The sequence below is a fragment of the Pelophylax lessonae genome (assembly GCF_965119305.1).
Source record: "Pelophylax lessonae genome assembly, chromosome: 4".
Lineage (NCBI taxonomy): Eukaryota > Metazoa > Chordata > Amphibia > Anura > Ranidae > Pelophylax > Pelophylax lessonae.
In genome coordinates, this window is record NC_138771.1 from 329493745 (window position 1) to 329511649 (window position 17905).

The window sequence follows — 17905 nt, forward strand, 5'->3', positions numbered from 1 at the left end:
TATTCTTTTTCAACCCAAAAAATTGAATTCCTCTACAGACCAAACTATTTCTAATGCTGGAGAGTTTGTGAACACATGGATGTGTAGCATTTGTTTTTTATAGAAACCAAGTGAATTTTTATTTCACTTTAGATTGCAAATGGCCTCATTTTTTTCTTTTTGAATATATATTTTATTCTATTCAATTCCTGTTTAAATGATATATAGTTTTTTTGAACCAGCTTATACACAAACATTATAAACACAGTATATATATTTACTGATAAAATCACACCAGTTGCAGCTATAGAACACATTCTAATAACAGTAAAATATGGCTATATTTCGTTCTCGTTCTGAAAATCCAAGAATACCAACAGAAAGTGTAGAAAAAGATAAGTACAATATAAAGAACTGTGTTCTTTTAATTAGTTCTCCTTTAGGAACATAGCTGCTTAGTTGCCTTGTCTTTTCAATGTTTTAGATGTTAGGACAAGGAAGCACTTGTAATAGTGCTGTTACCAACAAATTGCCATTGCTGATGTAAATCTTAACAACTCTTGGCTACTGTAGTGTCATTGCGAGACTGAGAAATGTTACACTGAGCTAAGTAATTATATTATTATCTTCTCTGGTCTTTTTACTGTGTTCCAGGGTGTTAGGTCTGTAAATCCTGCAGTATTCACAGTGAATATCTTTCATTTGGCAGACAAATGCATTTGTGTCATTATAGTCTTTTTTTGTGAGCTGTAAGAAATGTAATAAATTGGACTTCCATTTTAGTGTAAAAAGCCTTATTGTCAATAAACCCATGGCAAATGTAAAATTTTAGTGTGGGCATAAAAAAAAAACAATATGGCTTTATTATTTTGGGTTACTGCATACTGATTATATTGTTTTCCTGCTATTAAAACCTTTATAAATGTTACCATATGGAGATTAAAACTTGAACTATTTGATATCATTTATAAATCACTTGCCGACCAGCTACCGTAGTTTTACAGTGGCAGGTCTACACTATTATGCGAAAAGACGTATCTGTACGTCACTTCGTGTAACAGAGAGTTGGGGCATGAACACAGGGATCCTCCTGTTTAGGAACACAGGTCTCTGTGTTTATCTATTGAGTTCACCCCCCCCCACAGTTAGAAAGCACTCCCTAGGGACACACTTAACCGCGGCACGACTTCGGGGGCGACCTGTGAAGTCGCGTGCACCGTGACTTCGGCGCGACTTGCACGGACTTCATATAATGAATGTCAATGCAAGTCGTTCCGATGTCGCTCCCGAAGTAGTACAGGAACTATTTTCTAAGTCGGAGCGACTTGAGTCGCTTCTCTTAGAACGGCGACTGTCAGGCGACTGGTCAGCCTGACAAGTCGCGGTAGTGTGAATGGGCACTTAAAGTGATTGTAAAGTCTTGTTTAAAAAAAAAAATAACAAACATGTTATACTTACCTCCTCTGTGCAGGTGTTTTTGCACAGATTAGCCTGGATCCTCCTCTTCTCGGGTCCTTTGTTGCTGCTCCAGGCCCCTCCCTCCTATCGAGTGTCCCCACAGCAAGCAGCTTGCTATGGGGGCACCCGAGCCGAGTCTCAGCTCCTTGTTTCCATTTAGACACAGAGCTGCCATTCAGCCCCCCCCCTCTCTCCTGATTGGGTAACTGACTTTGATTGACAGCCGCAGGAGCCAATGGTGCCATGACTGTGTCTCAGCCAATCAGGAGGGAGAGTCTGGAACCGCCAAGGGACTTATGGACATCACTGGAGATAGATGGGGCACAGGTAAGTATTAGGGGGTGCTGAGGCGGCTGATACACGCATAAGGCTTTTTATCTTAATGCAAAGAATGCATTAAGATAAAAATACTTCTGACTTTCTGACAACTCCTTTAAGAAGATGTTGTTTTTTCCATCAGGAGCTGTAACAAATCGAAAGCAGAGCGCCAGCTAAAATAAAAAAAAATGAATTGTTTATCTAAAGATAAGTAAAAATATGTATTTTGCTGTAATACTCACCTTCAAAGGGGAACATAATTCTTTTTTCCATCACTGGATGTTAACAGTCTTCTGGGTTGAATGATGGCTTGTCTCATTTGACCTCATTCTTTTAAAGCCATACTGTCATGAATGCCCTTAATTCCACTGACTGAGCTCATAGTACTGTGCTGATTGCCGCTCACACTGAAGGAGGAAAAAAAAAATTACAAAGACAAAGAACCTTTTAGAACATTAGGCTATTCAGAACACTTTTGGAAAAGAGATATATACAGTATTAAAATAAATAAATAAATATATATATTAAAGGAACACTTTTTAATCAGAGTATAGCATCCAGTCAATTAAATTCCTGGTATATTGATCTGATCAGTTAAGTAGCAGAGGGGGTTGTTCTTCAGTTTCAGCTGCTTTGGTGTTAATAAAATTACCAACAGGTCCCCTAGACGGGCAACAGCGAGAAACCCTACAAAACAGGAATGGTTTTGCAGGTGAAGATCACTGACATTTTTTTTCCCTACTCATCTTTTTTTTACTAGTTTTAGATTTGGCTAGGGTCACCGTCACTACTGGTAACATGAAGCAATACTTGGACCCTATAGAGGTTGCACAGGCAGTTCAACTCATCCAGTATGGCACATCAATATGTGCCATTGCCAGAAGGTTTGCTGTGTCTCTCAGCACAGTCTCAAAAGCATGGAGGAGATTCCAGGAGACCGGCAGTTACTCCAGGAGAGCTGGACAGGGCCAAAAAGGGTCCCAGCAGGAATGGTATCTGCTCCTTTGTGCAAGGAGGAACAGGATGAGGACTGCCAGAGCCCTACAAAATGACCTCCAGCAGGCCACTTGTGTGAATGTCTCTAACCAAACAATCAGAAACAGACTTCATGAGGGTGGCCTGAAGGCCCAACATCCTCTAATGGGCCCTGTGCTCACTGCCCGGCACCATGGAGCTTGATGTGAATTTGCCATTGTACACCAGAATTGGCAGGTCTGCCACTGGCGCCCTTTGCTTTTCACGGATAAGAGCAGATGACAGACGTGAAAGGGTCTGGGGAAGCCATGGAGAACATTATGCTACCTGTACCATCTTTCAGAAAGACATGCCCGGCGACAGGAGAGAAAGGACTAGGCATAGGGCATACATGAATGGGTGAGAAAGGGAAGCGTGCAGTAAAGGTCAAGTGGGGGACAAAAGTAGGTGGGCTAACAGGGGGGCACTTACCTTATTGGTCAGTGGTACAGGCAGGGGGTGGAGAGGTTGAAATATAGGTCCAGGGTAGGAGGGGTCAGGTCAATCCTGAAGGAGAAAGCGTGGAAGAAAAGTCTGTGTGTCCAGCTGCTGCGTCTCTTCTTGGATCTGCAATAGAGGGGAAATGAGTGAATTGGATGGCCTGCTGTCCCGTCTCCGGGAGTTGGCTGAGGTGCATGGCTCAGACTGGGTGCAGGGACAGGTGGCCAGCACCTTGCAGGGGGCCGGGGAAGGCCCCTCGCAATTGAGGCCTTCCTCCACACGTGCTAGGAGGTCTAGGCCTCCGGAGCACTTCAGCCCGGATCGGGCCCCCAGGGCTCAGCGTCGCCATGGGAGCCCCAATAGGGACCCTTCAGCCCCCCCTGCGAAGCGTGTGCCTGCTTCGGCGGGTGGGGAAGCTGGGAGGAATCCCCTTCATGGACGGAGCCCACGGGGGAGGGACACTCACCTTGCTGCAGCCCAGGTCCCTTCCTCCATCATCGTTCGGCCGGATGGATCGGCGGATGTCCCTGGCGAGGTTCCGGTCGGGGCATCCGCTCGGCGGGGGAGAGCCAGTGCTGCGGGTGCCGGCCTGCTGCCTGGGGCGGCCGGGGGCCCCATCCCGGATCGTGATGGTCGCCGAGTGAGCGGGGGGAGCCGATCGGGTGCCCTGCAGCCGACTGTGAGGACCTCCAGGCCTGCTCCTAGGCCTGGGAGAGCGGAGGATGTGGAGGAGAGCGGGGCGCGCGCTGATGACGTCGTCGGGAGGCGCGGCTTCGGCTTAAAGGGACCACGTCTGCAGCAGCCTGCTTCTACAGGATCGAGCTCCAGGCTGTCTGTGAAGAGGGGATCCGTCCAGAGGAGGGGGAGGACGGCGGCGGCAGAGGTTCCGGTCCACAGTCCAGAGGTCGTCCGATCGGAAGGGGAGGTCAGCAGCTCGGAGGACGGTGAAGTCGCAGATGCTGTTCCTGTCGCAGCGGGGGATGCCGGAGTGGCGGCTGGGGGGGCGTCCAGCCCTGGGCAGCCTGGTGAGTGCTCTATGTCTGTACTGTCTTCTGCTGTGGCGTCTGATGTGTTGTCTGGCCCGGGGGGTGGGGGTTTGGTCCGGGGTGTTGGGGGGGATGTGTCCGCCCGGGTGGGTCTGGAAGTGTTGGGAAGCCTGCGGGACTTGGTGAGGCGGCTGGAGGCCAGTGCTTTGGCGGCCCCTCCCTCGGTGGCGGCTTGGGCCCCGCCGGGACTCGGGGCAGTGGTGGGGGGCTCCCGCCCGGTTCAGGGGTCGGCGGTGGCGGGAGCCCAGGCAGGAGTGACGGTGGCGGGCACGCAGACGGAGGAGGCGTCGCTGGCTCCGGTTGCGGCTGCGGTGGAGAAGTCCGGGGACGGGAACAAGGACTGTGACAAGGTAAGGTTGGCGGACGCGGCGAAGTGCGAAGTGTACGTCTGCTTCGAGGGACCGTTGGGGGCTCACCTTAAGCCCGAAGTTCGCGACAAGATATGGAAAGGTGACTATGTAGAAATTTTTTCCTTGCTCCCGTTGGAGAAGTTTAACCTGGATAGGGTTAAGCCGGACGAGAGCAAGAAGGAGGAGGAAGAGAAGCGACGGTATCGGCTGATCCCCCGTACGTTTGCCAATTGGTTGCGGGCTTTTGCGATTTTGGCGAGCGTTATAGGGGAGAAGGCGCCCGAAAATTGCTCGGCGTTGTTCTGTTACCTGGATGCGATTGGGGAAGCCCACCGTGTGTACGGGGGGGTGGCCTGGTTGCGTTATGATGAACAGTTTCGGCAGCGCAAGGCGGTCCGGCCCTCCATCCGGTGGGATCATAAGGATATCAGCCTGTGGATGAAGTTGATGACGTCTGCCCGGGCGGGGGGTCAGTTTTTTCCAGGGGGGGCCGGCGGCACCTCGACCTCGGGTTCATCGGCCGATAAGAAGAAAGGGGTGTGTTGGCAGTTCAACGAGGGCACGTGCAAGTTTGGGAGCTCCTGTCGTTTTAAGCACGAGTGTTCGGGATGTGGCGGCAGTCACCCCCTGTCCCGTTGCTTCAAACGGGGAAAGGGGCGTGGTGGGGAGGTCCCTGGCAAGAGGGATGACTCCGGTGAGGGTGGCAAGGATGGTACCATTCTTAAATAGGTACCCCGATCGGGAGGCGGCTGGCCGTCTTGAAGTGGGTTTTCGGGAGGGTTTTCGCATTCCGTGTTCTTTGGAGGGGATTCCGCCCTTGGCGGGCAACTTGCGTTCTACCCGGCTTTACCCGGAGGTGGTGGCGGAGAAGCTGGCTAAGGAAGTGGCATTGGGCAGGATGAGTGGGCCTTTTGCTTCACCCCCGTTGCCGGGGCTGGTGGTTTCGCCGTTGGGGGTGGTCCCCAAGAAGGAATCGGGCAAGTTTCGCCTGATTCACCATCTGTCCTATCCGCGGGGTGGCTCCGTCAATGATGGTATTGACCCGCGGGCGTGTGCGGTTACCTATACGTCGTTTGATGCGGCCATTTCTTGGGTTCGAAAATATGGTAGGGGGGCCCTGTTGGCCAAGGCCGACGTGGAAGCGGCCTTTCGCTTACTGCCAGTTCACCCCGATAGTATGCACTTGTTGGGGTGCCGTTGGCAAGGATCTTATTTTGTGGATCGCTGCTTGCCGATGGGCTGTTCCATTTTGTGTGCCTTCTTTGAAACCTTTTCTTCCTTTCTGGAGTGGGTGGTTCGGGATGTGTCGGGGGTTAGCTCCATCATCCATTATTTGGATGACTTTTTGTGCATAGGGCCCTCGGGCTCGAGGACCTGTGCGGTCCTCTTGGGGACGCTGCAACACATCGCCGCCCGTTTTGGGGTTCCTTTGGCTTCGGACAAGACGGAGGGCCCTGTGACGGAATTGGTTTTCTTGGGCATCACGATTGACTCTCTGGCCATGGAATGCAGGTTGCCGTTGGACAAGTTGGTGCGTTTGAGGGAGGAGGTTAGGCAGGCGAGCGGTCGTCGCAGGATCACGCTGCGGGAGTTGCAGTCCTTACTCGGTAAGTTGAACTTCGCGTGCCGGATAGTTCCCATGGGGCGAATTTTTTGTCGCCGTTTGGCTGCGGCCACGTCAGGGGTCCGGGCCCCTGGGCATTCGGTGAGGCTTACCAGGGGGCTTCGGGCGGACCTGAGGATTTGGGATATGTTTCTGGAGTCTTACAATGGCTGCTCGCTGTGGATGGACGGTCCGTTTAGCAACGGGGACTTAGCTCTATTTACGGACGCGGCTGGTTCTGCGGGGTATGGGGCATTCTTTCAAGGACGGTGGAGCGCAGAACCTTGGCCGGAATCCTGGAGGTCGGCGGGTTTCCTGCGTAACTTGGTGTTGTTGGAGTTGTTTCCGATTGTGGTTTCGGTGGCTCTATGGGGGGCGGGCTTTGGCAACAAGAAGGTGCGTTTTCATTGCGACAACATGGGGGTGGTGGAGGCGATCAATAACATCTCGGCGTCTTCCCCCCCGGTAGTTAGCCTGTTGCGCCATCTGGTCCTGTTGTGTCTGCGTTTCAATGTTTTTATTTATGCTGTGCATATTCCGGGGGTTTCTAACCAGGTGGCCGATGCTTTGTCTCGTTTCCAGTGGACCGAGTTTCGCGTGTTGGCGCCGGCAGCGGAGCAGCATGGGATTCCCTGTCCGCGGGATTTGTGGACGGTCCCCTTGGAGGAGCAGCGATTTTGATTCGGCGGTCACTGTCCCCTGCGACTTGGGAGGCGTATGTCAGGGCGTGGGCGGAATGGCGTTCCTTTTTGGAGGAGGTAGGGGGGACAGATTTGGGGGTGGATGTGTCCGCTCTGGTGCTTTACTTTGTGTGTATGAATTTTGGGCGGGGAGTTTCGGCGGCGGCCATGGATAGAAAACTGGCTGGCATGGCCTTTTGGTTCAAGTTGTCAGGGGGGGTGGATTTCACCAAGGCTTTTCACGTGCGGCAGGCGTTGAAGGGGTACCGGAAGTGTAACCGGGGCCGCGATTCCCGGCGTCCGGTGTCCTTTTCAGTGTTGGGTGTCGTTCTGGAAAAACTGGGCTCTATCTGTTCGTCATCTTATGAGGGCCTGCTGTTCAGGGCAGCCTTCCTGTTGGCTTTCTTTGGGGCCTTCCGGATTGGGGAACTGGTTAGTCCATCGACGAGGGTGGCTGGGGGGCTGCTGCTGGAGGACATAGTGCGCACTGCCTCCTCGGTTCGGATTCGTATCCGGAGGTCCAAAACGGACCAGGTGGGCAGAGGTAAGTGGGTGGAGCTGTTTCGGGGCAACGGGGCTGATGTTTGCCCGGTGGGGGCTCTGGAGCGTTATCTTCAGGTTCGGCCTGAGGTTGGTGGTGCCTTCTTGGTTCACTTGGACGGTTCTTGCCTGTCCAGGTTTCAATTTGTGGCGGTGTTTAGGAAATGTTTGCTGGCCGGGGGCTTCGACCCAGCGGCTTATGCGTCCCATTCCTTTCGCATCGGGGCGGCCACAGAGGCGGCCCGTTGGGGTTTGGGAGAGGACGTGGTCCGGCGCATTGGGCGGTGGGAGTCACACAGGTTCCGGTCCTACGTCAGGCCCCACCTGGTGCAGTAGCCCCTACGGAGGGGTAATAGGGGCCTGTTTGTGTGTTTTTTCTGCGTAATTTTCGTGTTTGTTTGGTTGTGTTGTATGTGTGCGTTGGGTGTAGGGTGCACTGTCTTTGTTTCTTTTTGCAGGTGTCCGGCAGTGTCTGATTTGGATCCTCGGCCATTCGTATGTCTTCTGGGGGGCCAGGCGGGCGGAGGTCAGGCCTAATGGTAGACAGTTGGGAGTTCCCCGGGAGGATGGCAGGGTCAGGTGGATAGGTGTGCCTGGCATGCTGTGGAGCAGGGTCGTGCCGGAAGTCTCCCGCTTTGCCAGGTTGGACAGGGCCCCGGATATCCTTGTTTTGCATGTGGGCGGTAATGATTTGGGTCTCCGCTCTATGCGTGAGCTCATTCGGGATGTGAAGTTCGACTTTTTGAGGCTTCGCACTTCCTTCCCTGATATGCTGGTGGTGTGGTCCGACATTGTGGCCCGCACTTCGTGGCGGTCGGCTCGTTCAGTCGACAAACTTAATAAGGCCCGTATTAAAGTGAACAAGGAGGTGGGGAGATTCGTCAGCAGGAATGGTGGCCTGTTGGTGCGGCATCTGGAGCTGGAGAGCGATACGTGGCAGTTCCTTCGTGGGGATGGGGTCCATCTCAATGCTATTGGCACTGACCTGTGGTTCTTGGGTTTGGAGGACGGGATCCACCGGGCCTTGAGGGTGTGGAGGGGCGCACAAGTGTAAGGGGTCACACTTGTGGCGCTGTGGCGGTTTGGGGTCCTTGACAGGGGTTCAGAAAACTGTTTTTTGGGAAAAATGGTGGGGACCCATCCGAGGTATGGCGTCCTCTAAATTGTACAGGTGGGGTGTCTGGGTCGGCTGTGTTAGTCCCCGAGGCGGTGCTTAGCGGCTGGGGAAGTGACCAAGCCAAATGGTGACCCAGACACAGAAGTTGGTTTTTACATGGTACTGTCAAGGACCACAAACATAGATCTGGGTTATTGTTATTATTATTATTGTTATATTGTTATTTCATAATTTTATATTTGTTATTTAATAAAAGGCCATGTCGGCCATTTTTACTCCAAGACGAGTAGTGTGTTTTGTATATAGTTTAAGTGGGTGTGGGTATTGGGTAGTTAGCGGGTGTTTTTCGTAGTCCAGCACGGGAGCTCTGATCTACCCAGATCAAGACATGCCCGGCGACAGGAGAGAAAGGACTAGGCATAGGGCATACATGAATGGGTGAGAAAGGGAAGCGTGCAGTAAAGGTCAAGTGGGGGACAAAAGTAGGTGGGCTAACAGGGGGGCACTTACCTTATTGGTCAGTGGTACAGGCAGGGGGTGGAGAGGTTGAAATATAGGTCCAGGGTAGGAGGGGTCAGGTCAATCCTGAAGGAGAAAGCGTGGAAGAAAAGTCCCTCCCTCCCGCCCCTTTTTTGGTTTGTCAGTGGGATTGTTGTTTTTGGGGTGTGTTATATTTTGCTGCTGAAGTTGGCGGTTTGGGGTCCTTGACAGGGGTTCAGCAAACTGGTTTTTGGGAAAAATGGTGGGGACCCATCCGAGGTATGGCGTCCTCTAAATTGTACAGGTGGGGTGTCTGGGTTGGCTGTGTTAGTCCCCGAGGCGGTGCTTAGCGGCTGGGGAAGTGACCAAGCCAAATGGTGACCCAGACACAGAAGTTGGTTTTTACATGGTACTGTCAAGGACCACAAACATAGATCTGGGTTATTGTTATTATTATTATTGTTATATTGTTATTTCATAATTTTATATTTGTTATTTAATAAAAGGCCATGTCGGCCATTTTTACTCCAAGACGAGTAGTGTGTTTTGTATATAGTTTAAGTGGGTGTGGGTAGTTAGCGGGTGTTTTTCGTAGTCCAGCACGGGAGCTCTGATCTACCCAGATCATGACCACTCAGTGCGAGTCTGTGATGGTCTGCGAAGGCATATCCATTGAGGGACACACAGCCCTCTACAGGCTAGACAATGGCACCCTGACTGCCATTAGGGATGAAATCCTTGGACCCATTGTCAGACCCTACGCTGGTGCAATGGGTCCTGGGTTCCTCCTGGTGCACGACAATGCCCAGACTCATGTCACGAGAGTATACAGCCAGTTCCTGGAGGATGAAGGAATTGATACCATTGAATGGCCCGCGCGCTGGACTGACCTAAATCCAATAGAACACCTCTGGGACATTATGTTTCAGTCCATCCGATGCTGCCAGGTTGCACCTCAGTCTGTTCAGGGACTCAGTGATGCCCTGGTCCAGATCTGGGAGGAAATACCCTAGGACACCATCTGTCGTCTCATTAGGAGCATGCCCCAACGTTGTCAGGCATGCATTCAAGCATGTGGGGGGCCATACAAACTACCATTTTGAGTTGCTGCAATGAAATTTCAGCAAAATGGACTAGCCTGCAGCATCATTTTTTCACTTTGATTTCAGCCTTCTGTAGGTTGATACATTTAATTTCCATCAAATGATGCGCCGTCCTATTATTCCTAACACATTACCCAGTCCATATCAGTATAGATATCCAACATGATTTTTTTCCCCATTGAGATCTGATGTGTTTTCAAAGTGTTCCATTAAATTTGAAATTATGTGAAAAAATATACTTATTTAACCACTTTACCTCTGCTCACTGTGCTGAACCTGCGATCTGTGCCTGTGTCACTCAGTACCCTCCCCCCACACACGTCAGTAAGCACCAGGCATACATTAACCCCTCCCTCTCCAATAAAAATTAACCCCTTCCCTGCCAGTGTCATTTTTACAGTAACAGTGCATATGTATAGCACGGATTACTGTAGTAATGTCACTGGTAACCCCAAAAGTGTCAAAAATGTCAGTCAAGGGTCCGATCTGTCCGCTGCAATGTTGCAGTCCCGCAAAAAAAAAAAACGCAGATCGCCGCCATTACTCGTTTAAAAAAAAACACCAAAAATAACAGAAATCTTTCCCTTAGTTAGGGACCAAACCAATCAAAAAACCAATCAAAATACGCTTATTGCGATTTTTTTTACCAAAAATATGTAGCAGAAAACAAATTGGCCAAAAATGTTAAAAAAATTAGATTTTTACATTTATTTGGGGGGGAATTTCATATAAAAAAATATTGTTATTTTTTCAAAATTGTCGCTCTTTTTTTGTTTATAGCGCAAAAAGTAAAAATCGCACAGGTGATCAAATACCACCAAAAGAAAGCTCTGTTTGTGGGGGAAAAAAGTCTGTCAATTTAATTTGGGTACAGCATCGCACGACCGCGCAATTGTCTGTTAAATTAACGCAGTGCCGAATTGCAAAATATGGCTGGTCAGGAAGGGGGTAAAATCTTCCGGTCTTAAAGCGGTTAAAAATACGCTCATTGAGAATTTTTTTGTCAAAGACATGTAGCTAAATACATTTTGGCCTAAATATATGACAAAAATTTAATATATTGGATATTTTTTAACTGACAAAGTAGAAAAATATTGTTATTTTTTCAAAATTGTCGCATTTTTTTATTAATATCGCAAAAAATAAAAATCGCAGAGATGATCAAATACCACCAAAAGAAAGCTCTGTTTGTGGGAAAAAAAGGACATGAATTTCGTTTGGGTACAGCGTTGCATGACTGCGCAATTGTCAGTTAAAGTCGCACAGTGCCGAATCGCAAAAAGTGGCCTGGACGTAAGACAGCAAAATCCTCCGGTGGTAAAGTGGTTAAAAAAAAAAAAAAATGTGCAGAGGGTTCCAGAGCTTCTGAATATAATCCAGAAATGCAGTGAATCTTCTGCATATAAAAGCTTTAGATCTGCAATCAAAATTTTTTCCAATATATTATGGGGTTGATTTACTGAAGGCAAATAGATTGTTCACTTTGCAAGGGAATGATTCACAGGGATTAGTGAATGTAGTAAAATCTCACTTTACAAAGAACTCCCAGTCATGTACAAGAAAGAAAAAAACTGAATTTTTGTGTGCAGATGGTCAGATGATGGAAGTCAGCAGAGCTTCACCTCATTCACGAGGCTCTGATAAAAGTGCAACTTCACTTGCAAAGTAAACAATCTATTTGTCTTTAGTAAATTATGCTCTAAAAGTCTCTTCATAAGTTTCCTTAGTAAGAGAATGGTTCAACAAAAATGTATAACCAGTGCAATATGAAGCAATTGTACTGCAGCTTGACTGGAAAACCAGAATGTTTAAATCTAACACTTTCAATAAAAAATGCCTAGTGTTCATGCCATGAAGGCCTTTGAGCAGGCACTTCCTGTTATATTGACAATGCCCTGTCCCTGTCTCTATTGTGATTGTGTGTTGCCAATTTTGTCACACAGAGACAACAAAGTCTGCAATTAAAAACACATTACACAGGTATGCACTGTGGTCATCCTCAGGGCTGCTGTTAGAAAACAGGGGGGGCCCGTGCAGCCTACCTGACAGGGCCCCCCCCCCCAAATATTTCCACTAAAAATACACTAAAATCATTATATATTTATATTTTTACATTTTGTTATTTTTTTACAGGACAGGGAAGTCTGCAGCAAATGGGGAAGGGGGTTGATCAGAAGCAGGCAGAACAGGCAGGGGGATCGGTGTTGGAGAAGCAATTACAAGAACGTGTGTCTGTGTCTCTCCCTGCAGCAGCTGAAAGCTGGCAGGAGGGGGAGAAACTGACTTTCAACTGCTGCCTGCAGAGAGCTGCACAGGGCTACCTTCTGTAATTGCCCCTCCGCCCGACCGCACAGATTCCCGGTGCTGTTGGGGCCCCCTTGTGTGCCCGGGCCCCCGACAGGAGGACAGGTGGTCCCCCCATCAGCAGCCCTGGTCATCATCAACAAACCCACACTGAAATCTGCCATACAGTCATCGCTGGAGTTCATGTGTCGATAGGAAGTGAAGGCACTGAAGGGGATTAGCAGCACTTAGATGCCACAATGAATGAAAAACAGTGAAAATGCATATATTATTTTAACCACTTCCCGACCACCCGCCGCCTTTTTACTGCGGCAGGGCGGCTCTCCTGCGGATCTACGGATCTACATCGGTCGCTCACGGAAAGCTAGGGGACGAGCGTGCGCCGGGGAATGCTGATGCGCGGGTCAGGTGGCTACGATTACTGCCGGACACTCTCAATCGCTCTCCGTTGACAGAGAAGGACGGTCGGCTGTTGTAACCACAACCGACCGTCCTTCTCCCTGGGATGATCACAGAACTCATGTGATCCTGCTATATAGGATCACATGTCTCTATGGTCATCTCAGAAGCCACCCCCCCCCCCCCCCCACAGTTAGAATCCCTCCCCTAGGGTCACATTTAACCCCTTTGATCACCTATACTGTTAACCCCTTCCCTGCCAGTGTCATTATTACAGTAACAGTGCATATTTTTAGCACCGATTACTGTAGTAATGTCACTGGTACCCCCAAAAGTGTCAAAAATGTCAGTTAGGGGTCCAATTTGTCCGCCCCAATGTCGCAGTCCCGCAAAAAATTGCAGATCGCCGCCATTACTAGTGAAAAAAAAAAACAATAAAAATGACAAAAATCTTTCCTGTAGTTAGTAGATGCGATAACTTTTGCCCAAACCAATCAAAATACGCTTTTTGCTATTTTTTTTACCAAAAATATGTAGCAGAAAACAAATTGACCTAAACAGTTAAAAAATTTGGATTTTTATTTTTTATTTTTTGATAATGTCATATAGCAGAATGTGAAAAATATTGTTTTTTTTTTTTTCAAAATTGTTGCTCTTTTTTTGTTTATAGCGCAAAAAATAAAAATCACACAGGTGATCAGATACCACCAAAAGAAAGCTCTGTTTGTGGAAAAAAAAAGGACATTCATTTTATTTGGGTACAGCGTCACACAACTGCGCAATTGTCCGTTAAATTAACGTAGTGCCGAATCGCAAAATAGGGCTTGGTCATTAAGGGGGCAAATCCTTCCGGTCTTAAAGTGGTTAAAAACATAGCTGTTTATGAAATTCAGTGCTTTAGCAAACTAAATGTTATTCACTTAGGGCCCTTTCACACGGGCGTTCCGCATGTCCGCAAATCGTCCTATTTTTTTTCGGAAATGATATACGGACATAATGTATGTCAATGGCATTGCGGATGTCAGCAGATGACCATCCGCTGACATACAATTTTCGTCCTTTCAGTTCTGTTCCGTTTTTTGGAACGGAACAGAACCCTATTTTTGTTCCGTTTAAAAAACGGAACAGATGCAAAATCGGATGTCAGCGGTGTCATCCGCAGACATCCGCAATGCCCATAGACATACATTATGTCCGTATATCATCCGCAAACGGATGGGATGATATGCGGACATACGGAGCGGATGACACAAGTGTCATCTGCTCCGTAAAAAAAAAAAAAAAGTGCCGGAGCGGATCGCAATGCAGTCCGCTCCGTGTGAAAGAGCCCTTAGGCTACATTCACACAGGTGAAGGGGTGCAGGTATTTTACTGCTTGCAGAGTTTCTAAATGCTGCCTTTGAATATAGAAACACTCTTGGGGTGATTTACTAAAATTGGAGCACAATGAATCTGGTGCAACTGTGGTGCAGGTTTTAGCCCTCGTTCACATTGAACGCGGCTTTGAAATCACGCAACTTCATCTTCATCTCAAAGCCGCATTTTAGTCCGACTTTGGGGATGACTTGAAAGACATCTGTGCGGGTTCATGCACAGATGTCTATTGAAATCGCCCCCTAAGTCTCCAAAAGTAGCGCACAAACTACTTTTGGAAATTGGTGCAGTGTCGCACCGATTGGGATGGTGCCATTGCCGGCAATAGGCTGTGATTTGTCATGTGATTTGACCTGTCAAATCGTGCCCATGTGAACGGGGCCTTATTGTCAAAGCTTAATTAAACAAGCTGAACTTAGAAACGGATTGCTTATCATTCACAGCTGCACCAGCTTCTGTGTGCACCAGTTTAGTAAATTCCCCTCTCTGTGTTATAACCACATACAAACTGGTCAGTTAGCCGTGGGCAGTTTGTTTGCACTCAAAACTCTGCAGAAACACCGCCCTAGACGCACACGGGCTGCGTCCAGGTTTGGCCAGAGGCTCTATTAGCATGTAACGGTTAAGATAAGCAGTCACATGCAAACATCCGCAGTGCAGGCCATAGATATGTACTGAGAACAAATGTGACAGCCTTTGCTAACAGCTGCAGCTGTTCTCATACAGTGTGTACAGTACAAGCAGGGTTTACAACTGCCGGCATGAATCCACAGATTCTTGCTGGTTGCTGTTACTGGCCACTGCTATTCAGCCATCTGAATATAGCCTTAGGGTTGGCATAAACTTTAGAACAATGACCTGCAGTGCTTTAAAGTAGAAATATGTGCTGCAGTGCTTAATTACACTATATATGTTTAATTACACTTTAACCACTTAAGGACCAAGCCTGTTTCTGACCCTTGTTGTTTACAAGTTAAAATCAGTATTTTTCGCTAGAAAATGACTTAGAACCCCCAAACATTATATATATATATATATATATATATATATATATATATATATATATATATATATATATATTTTTTTTTTTTTTTTTTATTAGCAAAGACTCTGAAGAATAAAATGGTGGTCGTTGCAATATTTTTGTCACGCGGTAATTGTGCAGCGGTCTTTCAAACAGTAAATTTAGACAAATTTTTTGTATATTGTGAAAGATGATGTCACGCCGAGTAAATAGATACCTAACATGTTACGGTTTAAAATTGTGCAAACTCATGGAATGGCGACAAACTATGGTACTTAAAAGTGTCCATAGGCGACGCTTTACAAATTTTCAACGGTTACCAGTTTAGAGTTACAGAGGAGTTATTTTTCTAGAATAATTGCTCTCGCTCTGACGATCACGGTGATACCTCACATGTGTGATTTAAACACCATTCTCACCTGCGGACGCGGGTATGCGGTTTCTTTGGTGCACAAGCTCACGGGGACGGGGGAACTTTCAAATCTTTTTTTTTTTTCCTATTTATTTTATTTTATTTTTAACACTGTTTTAAAAAAAAAAAAAGTCTGATAACTTTTATTGATGTCACAAGGGATGTAAACATCCCTTGTGAAAGTAATAGGCAGTGACAGGCACTCTTTTTAGAGGGATCTGGGGTCTAAAAACCCCAGTCCCTTTGACTGTACTTCAAAGTATTCAAAACGCCCAAATCAGCATTTTTGAATACTGACACTCTTTTAAAATTAGCGTCATTGGCAGCCGAGTAAACCAAAAGTGACGTTGTGACATCTCTTCCAGGTTACATGATCAGAGACCCGATCAAAGCCAAATCCGGCTTCGTTCGGGACTCCAACCAGCCGGTGGACGTGATGGCTGGTTGCTTGGGTCTCCCATTGGGACGGGAGACCCGGGCAGAGCCGTGAAAGGCTGTCTTGCTGGGATAATGGTCAAGTGGCTGCTGAGCCGCATTGGTTGTTATCTCCTGAAAGCCGACCGCCATCTCTAAAAAAACTGTACCGGGTTGATGCCTGCAGCTGCAGGTATCCGCCCGGTACAGCCACTTCTTCAAGCCAACATACAGGTACCTCGGTTTTCAAGAAGTGGTTAAACAAGAAGCATGGGAATTAAAAAAAAACAAGCAAACATACTCACCTCTATGCTGCAGAATTAGTGTGATGCTGCCGCTGCTCCATGTTGGCTCTAAGATCAAGAACTGAGCAACCAAGTGATTGATGATCACTCAGTTCTCTGCCTACTTGGAACGGGGAGCAGTGACTGCCCATTCCGTTTTCCACTCTGCCCCTTCAGCACTCACTGGAGCACCTGGCTGGAGAGGGGGCAGTAGTGGCTGGTTGCGTGCTAAGAGGTGGAGCCAGCTGTCAATCAGGCAGCTAGATCAGTCCCAGCAATATGATCAGGACCCTTCCAGAGCCTGGAGCGGTACTGTAATGTCAATAGTAGGCAGTTGCCCACTATAAGCTGACTCTGAGTCACAGGAGTGTAAAAGTAAATGCACCCCTGTGGAGCACAAAAAACGTTGTGCATAATTCTCTTTTTTAACTTCTTGCCGTCCGCCCTATGTACATATACTGTGGAGCAGCTCCTAAGCGCAGAATCACGTACTTGTACGTGATTCTGCTTTTCCGGGTCTGGGGCACACACTGCCGGCGACCTGCTACCGCTGTGATTGGACACCAATCAGCGGGTATCATTGGGAGCCAATCACCGGGCATTGTTCGAGACACAGGCAGAATGCCGATCTAATACAAACAATAGTGCGCTGTCCCTCTAATTGGTTAAATGAACATGTGTAAATAATCACATTATATAAATATATTACATGAATAAAAAACTGTGTAAACCTAGTGCAATTAACACAAATATAAAAATATTTCACATAACATGGGTCCTTATTCAAAAAATTGTAAAGTGCAATACTAGTCCATTATAGATAAATGGTGAAACAAGGTGCTTCATGTGCAATCACTTTCCATAGGTGCAGAGTGCTCAAAGGTGCCCCTTAAAGACAAGTTGGTTGCTTACCCCACAGAGTGGATCCAGAATTTCAAGGATTATATAAGCCTGTACTGCATCCAGCATTGCATGTCACCAATATCAGTGGATATCCCCAATCACAAACTCCATGTTGATCCAATAGCCAAGAAAGACTCTCAATCACCTCTCAAATGCTCATCAGTGATAATCATACAAAGCAAACAGGGAGAATCTAATAGTGTAATACAGCAAGCTTTTATTAAAAAACAATCTGGTTCACTTACATCAAAGAAAATGACGAGCTTCAAATAAGCGTTATGGCTATGGCCGCGGTGTCTCACACTCCAACAGCACTTGGCGATATCACACACTCTCTCCTACCAACGCGTTTCCCCAAAAAATGGCATTGTCTGGGACTGGAGGGTCTGCCTATGTAAACAAGGCAGATCGCTGTTCTGTGACAAGGGAAAGCTGTGATCCTGTGTTCCTACAAAGCAGGAACACAAATCTTTGCCTTCCCTAAGTAAAAGCACCTCCTCACACAGTTAGTAAACACTCTCTAGGAACACATTTAACCCTTTGATAGCCCCCTGATGTTAAACCCTTCCCAGCCAGTGTCATTAGTACAATGACAGTGCATAGGTTTAGCACGGATCACTGTAATAATGTCACTGGTCTCCAAAAAGTGTCCGATTTGTTCG

The 17905-nt window shown here is 47.7% G+C and overlaps 2 protein-coding genes and 1 long non-coding RNA gene across 3 annotated transcripts in view; 2 read left to right on the forward strand and 1 right to left on the reverse strand.

Moving 5' to 3' along the window:
• The window catches only part of LOC309553367, a 52500-nt gene that overhangs the window by 21483 nt on the left and 13112 nt on the right, over positions 1-17905 (reverse strand). The window contains exon 2 of the long non-coding RNA XR_014225159.1: positions 1998-2162. This is a non-coding gene — a long non-coding RNA (uncharacterized lncRNA). The remainder of the gene's footprint in view (positions 1-1997; positions 2163-17905) is intronic.
• On the forward strand, positions 5316-6890 carry LOC309554593 (uncharacterized protein; the record flags this gene model as incomplete). Its single annotated transcript, XM_082256319.1, has 1 exon — positions 5316-6890. The coding sequence occupies one exon, from the start codon at positions 5316-5318 to the stop codon at positions 6888-6890; it is 1575 nt and encodes a 524-aa protein (XP_082112445.1).
• LOC309554594 (integrase/recombinase xerD homolog) lies at positions 7058-7765 on the forward strand (the record flags this gene model as incomplete). Its single annotated transcript, XM_082256320.1, has 1 exon — positions 7058-7765. The coding sequence occupies one exon, from the start codon at positions 7058-7060 to the stop codon at positions 7763-7765; it is 708 nt and encodes a 235-aa protein (XP_082112446.1).